Genomic DNA, 12,544 nt, shown 5'->3' with positions numbered 1-12,544 from the left:
CTACATCAGGTTTTTAAATCTTCTATTTTACATACTTTTAAATAAATATGTGATAAATAAAAAATTTTTTATCTTACGTTTGATTAGAAAATGGACTAATTGCAGTGGAAAACAGTTGACTGTGAATGGTCGACTTCTGGCTTGAAACTAAATATTTTTTGTAAGCCACAATTCGTCTGACTAAACTTGAGTTCCACTTCACTTTCAGTAGAACACCTCGACTCAAGTTCAATCGGAGAATTTATTGCATATCAGCATATGTGATAAGATGCAGTGATAAGTAAGAATGTATGTGATAAGTAAGAATGTGTACGTAAAATTCTGCGACTTATACAGCATTTGGACGTTTATCTACCAATTTTAGTTGCAAAGTAATATATGATAATGGTACGTCAATCATTTATAACCTATCATTCTTATGTTTATTTTATTCGTTATTTAATTATATTGTATAGATCAACGTACTGTATTTGTACATATTTTTAGTTAATTAATTAATTTTTTAATTTATCCATATTTTTAAGTTTGCGATAAAAAAGATTATTTTATATTTCAGGAGGAAAAAAGAGAAATCCCATCAACTTTAAGGAAATTCTTAGCAGTTGATGCTTATTTGACACATGCATTTGTTTCCTGGGCAGAACAAATTAATTTTTTTAAACAATTGAAGACTTATCACAAAGCTTTCGATGTAAGATATACTTTGTTAATTAAAAAAGCATAATATAAATTTTTATATATTTAGTTTTTTCTTTTACTTATTACTATTTTTTATAGATATCATGTAATGGCATAGGATGGCTAGGAACTAATCTTATGTTGATCTGGGTTCTGAACTACTCAAATTTGTATCAGATGCAAGTTAATCTTCTAATAGGTATACTTAAGATATAACTAATGACATGGTGCATTTAGAAATTATGTTAAAGGACAAAATTTTTTTCAGGTTTAATACTTGATATTATTCTTGTTGCTGTATTAAAAGCATTTACAAGAAGGAGACGACCTACAATCAATGGCAGTTTAACTCCTGAAAAAGATTCATTCCCATCTGGCCATGCAAGTCGCATAACATATATTTCATATTTTTTTCTTTATCTGTGGCCTATATCTTTGATATATACACCATTCTTATTAGCATGGGTTTTTTCAGTATGCATGTGTAAACTGTTAATGAGAAAACATCATATTAGTGATATTTTGGTAGGGATAGCTCTTGGTATATTCCAAAGTTTGCTAATAAAATATATATATCTAGAACGGAAGACTTGTACAAGTTTAATTTGGTGGATTACCGAAGAAAATTTATCCGGAGCCGAATATGATGTTTGAGTATGTTATATTCTAATATATTTCTACAATATTTTTAATAGGTTCTTAAGAAAATCATTAATTTTGTTCTACAAATGCATTGCCTAATATTTTAATTAAATATTTTTTTATTGTTTTATATATACTATAGAGCAAAATTTTAAATAATTTTTAATACGCTATTAATATTTTATTAGATATTAAAAAATGTTTTTTTTCAGATATGTATTGAAGCAGTACAACTAAATAATATATCGATATTAACTGCAAATTTGTATTTAAGACAAAATATAAAAAATAAAAATTAAAATTAGTATGTCTTGAAATTATTTAAAAACATAAATATCTCTTTATTCACGATATTCATGATAAAGACACTAAATCAAACAATTACCAGTTTAAAGAACAAATTAGGTAGGTTTTAATGATATCTTATAATTACTGTTTATTTTTATTCTCTATATAGCTATTATACACTGTTTGATTAGAACTATTATTTAGTTTAAAATCTATTGGTTTGTCATATCCCATTATGCGAATATAATGACTAGAGTCAGAGAAAAATTTTTGTTCAAAAAACAAAGGGATATTTTTTATAACACAGTTTGTAAACATACCTGTTACATCAGGTACTTTTACATCATTGGGTGTAAATGGTAGCTGAAATATATAAATATATTATTTGAAATATAAAGTTACATTATAGAAAAATATTATATATAATATAAAATTTATAAGTACCATTTTTGTTCGAGCAAAGAAATTGTATGTATTTGCAATATACATATCTTTTTTTGTGTCATAATACAAATGCGTTACATATTTCTTTGTTACTAAATGTATTAATAAAGGAGTCATTACAGCAAAAAATCCAATACAGGCAAATAGGCCTAAGAAAACTCCTATATTATCGTCGTCCATTGCTTTCATGTAAATAAATGGTTGTATTATGAAACTAGTACAGGAAGTTAATAATGAAAAAAGCTTAAGAGTTCTAATTTTTTTAGTTAAAGGTCCGTAATAGATTTCAATTCTTTCTGTTTGATAATCTTGAGAAAAAGAACTTGCGTTATGTAAGAACTTTACATTACGTGTTGCTGAATATTCCTAAAAAAATTAAATTTCTGTTAACTTATATTAATACTATAAATTGTATATTAATTGTAAAATTAACTGCTACAACAATGTAGCAAAATAAAAATTTATTCTAACCTCAAAAATACAACCATTGCGTATAATGCATTTCAAATTATTGAAATCCTTAAAGAAAAATCTCTTCTGAAATGTACAGGCTCGTAGTAAAAGCGTCATGTTAAATATTAAATAACAATTAAAAATAGTGATTAAAAAATTGTATCACTGTCATCAATTTGTGTCACCAATTTATGGAACTATTGTAACTCTAAAGGTTCCTGCACACCACCCAACACCATCAACACCAACACGGTTTACGTGACGCGCGACTCACAATATCCAGTGAGAGCTCTGCTTTTCTAAAATTCTAAAAAAATTTTCTAAAAATCTAAAGTTTTATAAGGGTGCATTCGAAGAGACGTTATTCGTGCAATTTAGCACTATTTTCTTCTTCTAATGTATAGAATTAGAAGAAAAAGAAGTGCTAAATTGCATGAATAGCATCTCTTCGAACGCATCTTAGATATTGCGTATATTATTTTTATTTACTTCTTTTTTTCATTTTTTAATTTAAAATAAAGTGGAATATACTGGTTTACTAAATAAAAAATTCTTTAAATTTTTTAAATAATTTCCTAAATATGTAAAATAAATTAGAGAGTAAAATTATTAGCTTAGTATCAAATTTCATCAAATGAATTTTATTAGATTTATTCTAACATAGATCCTAAGAAACTAGTACAATATTATACCCACTGTGACAACGTTACTTAGATAGTTGTGCTTTAGTTAAATTACGATGAGAAATATTGTCGATATCTAATATATACTTAATTACATGTAATTACGCTTTATTTTGCAATACTAAAGTAATATTTACTGTCATTTCATAATGCCATATGCTTTTAAGTTATTTTGTCCTAGCTATAGATACAGAATCATTTATGAATTTATCAATATTTCCAAACTATTGCAATAAAAATTCAAGGCACACATGGATATATTTTGGTTTTTTTTTTTTTTTAATAAATCGATTTTACTTTGATTTATTTCAATTGTACACATAAAATGAAAAAGGTTTTTACTCCTATGTTTTTATAGTAATCTAATCTCTTATATTGTTGAAAATTCTGAAAAAAAAATCACATTTAATTAAATAAAACTCGATCCCAAAATTTTGTTTTATGTAATCAGATTGTTGAAAAAATTTATTTATTATCACGGCACGTCGTGCTACTTTTCTGCTGTAAAATTACCACTGTTTTATAAAACTTTTAATCATATTTCAAATTTAGTCTTAAAATCTTTTTTTCTGTTGATAATTAAAATTTTGATATAACGCAATGTGATTCCATTTAAGTAACAGTCGATACTTTTATTTTTGAAATTCTTCTAAATTACGAATTACAGTATAATAAACATTTAAAAAATTTCTGCAGTTTGTTGTGTCTTTGTAACAATCGTTTACGATATGAACTTGCATTGTAATAATAAAAGTGCATGTATTAATAGAGATCACAGATTAAAGCTATCGTCTTCGTTATTTAATTAGAAGACATCAGAAAAATTGTGTACCAAGAAGGAAACATATATTGTACACTAAGCTGGTAATAAATCGAAATCATCTGAAACATGCACCATAGGAATATGAAGGTCTTCTATCTGAGGTGTCGTTTTCGATTCACAGAGTCCTACTTCTTTCAATTTCCACTCCCAATGCATTCGTTGAACGGCATGTAATGACTCTGCTTCATTATGATGTCTCAACAACATACCTTCCTGAAATTAATAATTAGATATAAAAATTAATTAAGTTATTAAAAATTTAAATATTTTATAAATATAAATATATTACGCTATTTTAAATTCTGTAGCTCATAAGGTTTCCATATCGGATACAATTGATATGATAACGTTGACTACATTTATCAAGATTTTACCCAATTCATACAGATCGATAATCTTTGAAAATATTTACCATATTTTAAATAAAATCTATTAAATGCAATATAACTTATTACAAGTTCATAAAAATCGAAAAATCATATTTATAAGACTTTTAAGTTAGCTGCCCGTTATATTCAACATAATTTATTTTAGTCATAAAAGATTTTTTTTTAATGCTGCCAAGTTTTCTCACTTAAAGATTTTTTAAGAAACAATACATATATTAATTTTTCTAATAAATTATTTATTGTATTTTATAATCTTCAACATTATACTTATATTTATATGAAAAAACCAAAATCAAAATTAATTAAAAACATAAATTCGATATTTTCTATCAAAAATTTGTAAAAATTTTAAACAAATACTTGATTTTTTACTTTCATTAAATATCAATTACAACGGACATTAAAAATTTTTATTAGGAAGCTTAACTAAAAAAAAAATTAATTAATAAACTGCAAAAATATATTTACCTTTATCTTTTCCCATTTATCATCCACATCTTGAAGCCAACTTAAAAACAATCTACCGTTGTATCTACTCCTTGCATTTCTATCTTTTTCTTCTTGTTCCGGAGTAATGACGTTATATACTTCTTCATCTTTGAGAATCGTACAAACGGAAAAAGGAAGGGATTGATTAGCAAGTGCTCTGGCAGCTCTACCATGAACTCTAAGAATCTCTTGTTCCACTGATAGAACTAACTTTTCTTTTTCAACTACATGCTGCATCCTAAGACGATATCGTTCTTTTTCTTGTTCAATATACAAATCCTTCATAGATCCATGCAAATTAACAGGTGGGTTAATATTCGGTTCTTTTGCATTACTAGCTAATACATATGTACAGCGATTCATTAAATAATCCTTGAAACCTTGAGGAGGTTTTGGTTGAACTGGAAATAAGCCTTTTCGTCTTCTCTCGATCTATAAAAAATATTTAAAAAATTAACGTGCAACTTTATTTCTTTTTTTCTTTACCTTTGTTCATGTTTTACTTAGTTTTGTAATTTTTATACATACTGTTAAAAAAACAAAATATAGAATAGTAAAAACAGAATATGTGAAACAATTTGTTTATGACTTTCAAAGTGACGAATTAATTTTATTATTCTGTAAGAGACAGTACTGTGTAAATACTTTACCTGCTTTCTAATATTGAGAAATAGTTGATAACAATTAGTAATTGGTTGATCGTGTGGATGAATTTCTGGTCCCGTGCTGGTAGTTTCAGCCGCTTCATTGGCGGCAGCTGTAGCTGCAGCCTGTTGTGCTTCTTTGCTGGGTTTCATTTTTCTTTTTCTAGGATGAAGTTCAACAGGTGGTGCCGGTGTACTAGCGTTAGATATCGTTGAAGAAGTTGTTGCTGAGACATTCTCCACATTTTCCATATTACTATCTTTTTGATTTTTCCCAGCAGCATCTGTATTTTTGTCTAACTTTTCCATGGCTGTATTACATTTTGAGATAATTCCCGTACTCGAAGATTCCGACGAAATAATTTTATTCATGTCGGAGCTGGCTGTTTCTGGTGTAGGCGAGTGATACCTTTGTTGCGGCGAAGAATTATTAGAACGATCTATAGTTGTATTAGCTGGCAAAGGTGACGAGGTAGAATAATTTCCATTACTTGATGAAGGAACAGCTTCTTTTGGCACCGTGGAACCATTATTACCATTACCAGTTCTGTAACAATGTAATTGTAAGACTATGTAAGGATAGAGTTCCGAAAGAGTCGGATTCCCGATTTTATTGCCACTCTGTGTATATATGTATTCGGACTCTTTCGGAACTCCAGCCAAAATTACAAATAAAAAAAGTTATAGAAAATAATTTTGTAATTTAATACCGTAAACAAATTAAAAATCAAGAATTTTTTTTAACCTGTGAGAGCTTCTCAGTACACGTTGATGATGCGTCGATCTTTCTTCTCCATGTAAAGTCGTACTAAAATCCTTTTTATCTTCACCTTTTGTATTAATACTACCTTCTGTAGGACTGGTTGTACCGCTAGTCGATTGGCTTTGATCTTTTTCGTTTGAATCATTGTTATTTGAACTAGCAACGACATAGGGCAATTGATGACTTCTATTTGTAACATTTTTACCATTTCTATTGCCTTGTTCCTGCTCTGATGCAGTGCTCTGTGGAATAACTATTTTTAAAGGCGGTACTTTAGGTGCAGAACTCGAATCGGAACATTTCGATCGATCCTCTTCGCCATCAGACTCGGGTGTTGCCGGTGTACTGGACTTTGCATTTGTTAAACTAGAAGTATTTGGACTACTGGCCATTGAAGAAGCACTAGGGCTCTTTCTGTCTGCATTGCAGCTCGTATTTTGACTTCCTTTACCAGATGTTGCGCCAGATCCTTGCTTACCAGATTTAATACACTACAAGCGATTAAATGTTATAAAAAACACCATTGTCATAAAATAAATTAAAAAATTTGAGAATTATAATTATAATTATATTAAAAAGTTTATATTATTTAAATTATATTTTATTATAAATTACAGTTTAATAAGTAATTACTAATCAAATATAAATTTTTACCTTTTCTCCACTACTAGCGGCATTTCTACTAGTACTTTGTCTTCCCGATGGGTTACTTTTCGTACTCTCTTTTGCACCTTCGGAATCCTTGCGTTTTTTGCGTCGATTTTCTTCATCCTGCTCTTCCGCAGTATCACCTTCAAAGATACGTTTTGATGATGGTGAAGACGTTAATGCAGCTGACGCATCATCGGTAGAAGTTAATGGTGTCATCGTCGTTTCAGTAACAGATGTCGACGAATTGGTGGTAGATGTATTATTTCCACCAGTTTGATTATTATGGCTGTTTGAAGGTTTGCTACCATCTTTGTCTTTGTCCGGATTTGGAGACAAGCTTGTACTTCTCACTGGCGTTGGCTCTTTCGAGCTCTTAAACTCGTATACATCACCACTGTCAGTAGATGATGCCGCATTACCGATACCCGAAACGATACTCGAATTTGCCGAAGACACATTAATCGGCATTTTGGATGAGGCCTCCATTGAGTTTTGACTCTACATTCAATATTTATCGATAAAGATTTTATTAAAAATAAATATAACAATTAATACGTTACTTTGTACAATATTACATAATGCACGGAATATATTTACAATTTTTATATATTTGGTAATTAATTTTCTTAGAATAATTGAATAAATAACATCTTAAAATTACAGAAAATTTAACTTTTTAGTTTTAAATATAATTATTTTCTACTGTATGTTTGGTAAAAATTGTTCGAAAAATTTATAATACAATCTAAAGCAGTTTTTTTTTTTTTTTAATAAATTTTCTATATTTTATTACTATTATCTGGATTTTAAAAACTAATTTAATTTAAACATCTCTTAAAAACATAATTTTTCCTTTTTAGGCTACGTTCCAAAACGTCTTCTGCCAGGAAACAGCGAGAAACAGCGAGAAACAGCGAGGAAAATTTTACTCGATGTCCATTACGAAACCGTTTCGAAAACAGTTTCGGAACAGACATCGAGTAAAATTTTTCTCGGAGAAGACGTTTTGGAACGTAGCCTTAATATCAAATGTTGCTATTATTAATATATATACCTGTACGTTCACGTTGCCCTGGCGGGAATTTGAAGTATTGCCTCCTTTCTTTTCATCCTTCGTTCCACGCACCTGGTTGAGTCGGAGCGTCACCCTTGGCGAGCTTCCAGACTGTCCAGTTCCCGACTGTCTGTCAACTGTTAAAAAAAAAACAAAATATTAATTAAAAAAAAAAAATTATTGTAATTATTTGAATTTAATAAAAAAAAAATATATATATAGTTACTATAAAATAAATAAATCCATAAAGTCTGAAGTTTACCTTTATTTTGCGGTGGTGTTCTCCGCATTTCATAAAGGGCTCCACTATCCTCAGCAACGTGCGATGTAGTGGTTGCAATACTTCCGACTGCGTGTTGATAGAACTGATGTTGCGTTTGTAGCTCTTGTTGGTCGCTTGATGGCGTTATCGTTGCTACCACTGTGCTTGTTTCAGCAGGAGAACACGGGCTGCTAGGAGCGGCTGTTGTAATTTCTTTATCTTTAGGTGAATCAGCAGCGCGTGCAATGTCTGTTCCTACAAATAAGTTCGAAAGATCTCCATGTCAAATTTTTTCGAAGATTACTTTCTTTTTATATATGAAATGGTAATATAACTGATCGCGATATGGCAGATTTATCGGTGTCTTAACATGACACAATGGCGTACAGTGAAAGGTTAGAACACTGTTTCACTAATCGATTTCACTTAACAGTACCGATGCAATATCACAACTTTCAACCGCTGGAGATTTCTATAAATAAAATTTTTCTTTCTTAAAAATTCACGAGAAATCTAATAAAAGCTCATAGTCCCGTCACAGGTCGCTCCATTAAGCACCGACGTCGTCATGATTGTCAAACTTATTGAAGAACAGAGCAATTCTTCTATCTCTTCAAGCCTTCGTTTCCTCCAAAGTTCTACAGCTAATCAATAGTTTTAATTGGCAGGAATTAAATGTACACGTGACGATATTATGATGCTCGATTGCCTCGACGTGTAACAAATGGATTGTCATTATTTAACGTCCACTATAATAAAATACATTAATACAAAAGTCCGGCAGTATTGCAATTTTCTCGTCGTCGCAATTCAATCGATGGCACAATTATCGATCACTATCTTCTTCTCTTTCCCCCCGCCCCGCCCCCCAACAGCTATGCCGTCGATGGACAAATTAAATATCACACCTACGATTTTCGCGAGACTAACAAAAGAATTATCGTGTGGAAGCAGACTCGACTCAGTTTAAAGCACGTACAGTGACATCTAACGATCTCTTGAGAAAAGTCTATATGTGTAACATATATGACACATGCACAATCACGTCTTCTCGGCGAGTTCTCGCAAGCTAGTGGCCATGTTGCGCAGTGCAACACCAAATAACAACGATGGGCTTAGTAGGCTTAGACATTGCCTTTCTCTGTCTGGTCTGCCCCACCATTCGTTAAGAATGTAATATATGTAGCGTTCTTGTATGCACATTGTTACACACAGACTCGTTTGCAGACAAGACACAAAAAATGTAATCTCTAATCTAGTATTATATACGGCAGAGGCTTTATCAATAAAGGAATATCCCGGACATACTTGCACAGTTGCGAAATAATCACTTTAAAAATTTATTTTCTCTTTTCTTCTTCTTTTTAATATAAAAATTTAATAAAGGACAGAATATTTATAAAATATTTTTTAATTTAATAGAGTTAAAAAATAAAACTAAAGCAAATTCAAAAAATGTTCTCAGAAAATAGTTTAACTATTTATCGAAAGCATGTTTTATTGATAATTAATTATAATTTCCGTAAATTTAACTTACCATTTATTTCCTCGGATGCATTTATATCATAACCATTCACAAGCACCTGTCGTACTCGAAAGTCCTCCTTACGATTAATTGCCGTTTGAATAGGAGATTCTCCATTTTTGTTCGACCAGCGACCTTTTGCATTGCGCTGATGTTGCAGCGATGATGTTCTTGAAGATGTATTTGTTACATTTGTATTTTCTACGCGATTTCCACCTAGTTATAATATAAAATATTATAATTATTAAATTATATAATTAAAAAGATATTTTATATAACTAAAATTATTATTCTAATAAAATTAATGGAGACAGTTCCAAAAACTTCAATGAGCTGGCGAGCTAAAGTTTTAGCTTTTTTATTTATAAGTTAACTAAATACAAAGTATTGACTCCAACAATTTAGCAGAAACCAAGTTTTATAAATTTTACTTTAATTTATCATTATGTGATTAACCAATTTCTAAGATTTTTATGCGAAAAAACCATAATTAAAAATATTTTGCTGAAGTGTTTTCATGTTACAAAATTATATTATAATTAAAATGTAATTAATTCAATAACATAACTAATTAAACTTAAAGTTAAGTTTTATTTATCAATGATGGTTTTATAACCTTAAGTTTAATTTTAATAAATTTTAATATAAAAATCTTTTCAATGATAAAAAAAAACATAGAAAATATATATCTGTTTTTTTTTTCTCTTACAGGAAACAGCGTAGAGTGAAACTTGCTTCATATGGAAAATCAAAAACCTACGATTATTTAATTATTTACAAAAAAAAAATTGTTTGTATGGGAAAGGGAAAAGTTCCTCTTCCTGCATTGCTACTTCAAAATAATTAATCCAACCTAACTCAAACTTAATTCTATTAATAACAAGTTTCATTTTTAATTAATAATAATTTGTTAGATTAGTTTTTTCGCCTATCTAAAAGTCAAAAGTGTGTCTTACCGCTAGGAAGAAAAATTCTAAAACTCGGCTTCTGCTTGATTGCCGGAGCCAATACTTTATATTTAGCATTCCCACATTTAATTGTGTGCAGCAAAAACTTCAGCTCGTCAGTTCATAGGGGCCTTTTGGAACTACAGCCAAATTAACTCTCTCCGGGAACTCATGGGTCTAAAACATCTAAGCCAAAATAACATTTGCTTATAATTTCCAAAATTAGCAAGCCTGCATGTTTGTTTTCTAATATCTCAAGTAAGTGGTAGATGAGATTTATTAGCATCAAACTGTTATCAAGTATTGTCTTAAGTTAATACCAAATTTATTAATAAATAACAAATAAACATTTTTATTGATAGTGACATTATAATTAATTATATGTTATAATTTAAGATATTACATTATGTAGGATATTACATCAAATGGCTCTTTGTATATGCTAATAAAATATGAGAATGCATCTTCAAATACTTTGCTACCATTTTTAATATGCAAATTTAATTTCTGTGATTTTTAAGTTAATTTAAATATTTGTTATGAACTTCTTATTGAATATAATATTTATCATTTAAATTCATTCTGCATCTTGTGCTAGTTTAACATCATCATAATTTTCTATTTGCATAGCTATCCATTATAAATGAAAGAAATGGTTCCCACTTTATATTTAATTGCACATTCTTATAAGTACTTAAAAAAATGTTGAAATCAATTTGTGATATGACTGTATGTTCCAAATGTACCAAATTATCGCCAAAAGTCACCTTATATCACTTGCTGGAAAACACCTTTGGATATGAGCTCACCTGTCTATTGCACTGCATAGTTGGTAAACCTGAACATATAGGCAAACAGGATAGCAAGATTTATTCAAATGAAGGAACTAGATCTTTCGCATTCCTTTGCTTTTCCCGCATAAAGTCATATATAGAAAAATGGCATTGAAGACGCTTAATTGTCCATGTAATTACCACAAAAATCGCATTGTCTAATTTTGAAGAATAAACTAATAAACATAATCAATAATGTGTTATAAAACATCGTCATGAATTATTGTCATTGTTGTTCGTCTGGGAACTTACTTTAAAGAATTTCGACGAGTTTGTATCATAATTAATTACATAAAAATAACATAACCACTGACGAGATCCAACTAGGCAAGAAAAGCGCGCGCAATTTCACAGCGTTTACCATTACAACCTTACTTCCCGCTCTTATCATGTTTGCCTATCATGCGTGCGATTTAATCAAAGAATCTACTTTATTTATCTTTTACGCTCACCTGATACCATTTCTTGAGAAGTCATTTGCAAAAGTAGCGCGAGCTGTTGCCGTTCGGACATCCGCGCTGGGTAATAATCGCGGATACGATTGTTACCGCCTGCGGGCATTCCGTCCTCATAATTCATGTAACTCGCGACGCAAAAAACGTGGACGTTAACGTGTATAAGTGCAAACGTGAAACGCACACTCGTACGAAAAGAAAACGGACGCGATTGTCGAGTGTACGTGGTGTCGTCGCGCGGTTCAGCTCACCACGAGCGAAGATAACCTTAAAAACGCGCGGTCGGTTCACGCCATTTTGACCAACTGAGCTTACACGGGATCAACAACAATAATGGCAACGACAAAATGCTGTCATCCACGCCGCAATAACAGCAACCAACGTTTATACGCGATATGTACACAACAATATTCACACAGCGTGAGATTTGCGTATTATCATTTCCCGGGCCGATAATTCGATTTCACATGACATATGTATGCGCGGCGTGCGGGGTCTTCACTTTGAAAACGAAATTCGCG

The 12,544-nt window shown here is 30.3% G+C and overlaps 3 protein-coding genes across 5 annotated transcripts; 1 reads left to right on the top strand and 2 right to left on the bottom strand.

The window, feature by feature from the left end:
• Positions 1-184: 184 nt before the first annotated feature.
• Positions 185-1,627, top strand: LOC139111890 (polyisoprenoid diphosphate/phosphate phosphohydrolase PLPP6-like). Of its 3 annotated transcripts, XR_011547296.1 has the most exons (6): positions 185-387; positions 557-691; positions 778-877; positions 947-1,059; positions 1,259-1,332; positions 1,533-1,627. XR_011547296.1 is itself a non-coding variant. In XM_070672481.1 (5 exons), exons 1-4 carry the CDS (start codon positions 379-381, stop codon positions 1,330-1,332), a joined length of 630 nt encoding a protein of 209 aa, XP_070528582.1. In that variant the 5' UTR covers positions 191-378; the 3' UTR covers positions 1,533-1,627. The 3 variants fall into 3 exon arrangements, 2 of the variants coding, with proteins under 2 accessions (XP_070528583.1, XP_070528582.1); XM_070672481.1 differs by having other exon boundaries at positions 191-387; positions 947-1,332; XM_070672482.1 differs by having other exon boundaries at positions 188-387; positions 947-1,627.
• Positions 1,620-3,316, bottom strand: LOC139111889 (transmembrane protein 70 homolog, mitochondrial). Its single transcript, XM_070672479.1, has 3 exons — positions 2,524-3,316; positions 2,053-2,418; positions 1,620-1,971 (listed from the first exon to the last, which is right to left on the bottom strand). The coding sequence occupies exons 1-3, from the start codon at positions 2,620-2,622 to the stop codon at positions 1,750-1,752; spliced, it is 687 nt and encodes a 228-aa protein (XP_070528580.1). The 5' UTR covers positions 2,623-3,316; the 3' UTR covers positions 1,620-1,749.
• A 478-nt stretch (positions 3,317-3,794) lies between these two features.
• Positions 3,795-12,529, bottom strand: LOC139111885 (ankyrin repeat domain-containing protein 12). The gene is made up of 9 exons (XM_070672474.1): positions 12,021-12,529; positions 9,801-10,004; positions 8,264-8,518; positions 8,002-8,138; positions 6,951-7,445; positions 6,279-6,787; positions 5,540-6,080; positions 4,869-5,321; positions 3,795-4,224 (listed from the first exon to the last, which is right to left on the bottom strand). The coding sequence occupies exons 1-9, from the start codon at positions 12,145-12,147 to the stop codon at positions 4,045-4,047; spliced, it is 2,901 nt and encodes a 966-aa protein (XP_070528575.1). The 5' UTR covers positions 12,148-12,529; the 3' UTR covers positions 3,795-4,044.
• Between the last annotated feature and the right edge of the window lie 15 nt (positions 12,530-12,544).

Source organism: Cardiocondyla obscurior, linkage group LG25, assembly GCF_019399895.1.
Source record: "Cardiocondyla obscurior isolate alpha-2009 linkage group LG25, Cobs3.1, whole genome shotgun sequence".
Classification (NCBI taxonomy): domain Eukaryota; kingdom Metazoa; phylum Arthropoda; class Insecta; order Hymenoptera; family Formicidae; genus Cardiocondyla; species Cardiocondyla obscurior.
Note: the sequence above shows the minus strand (reverse complement) of the source record. Positions and strands in the feature narration are given on the sequence as shown.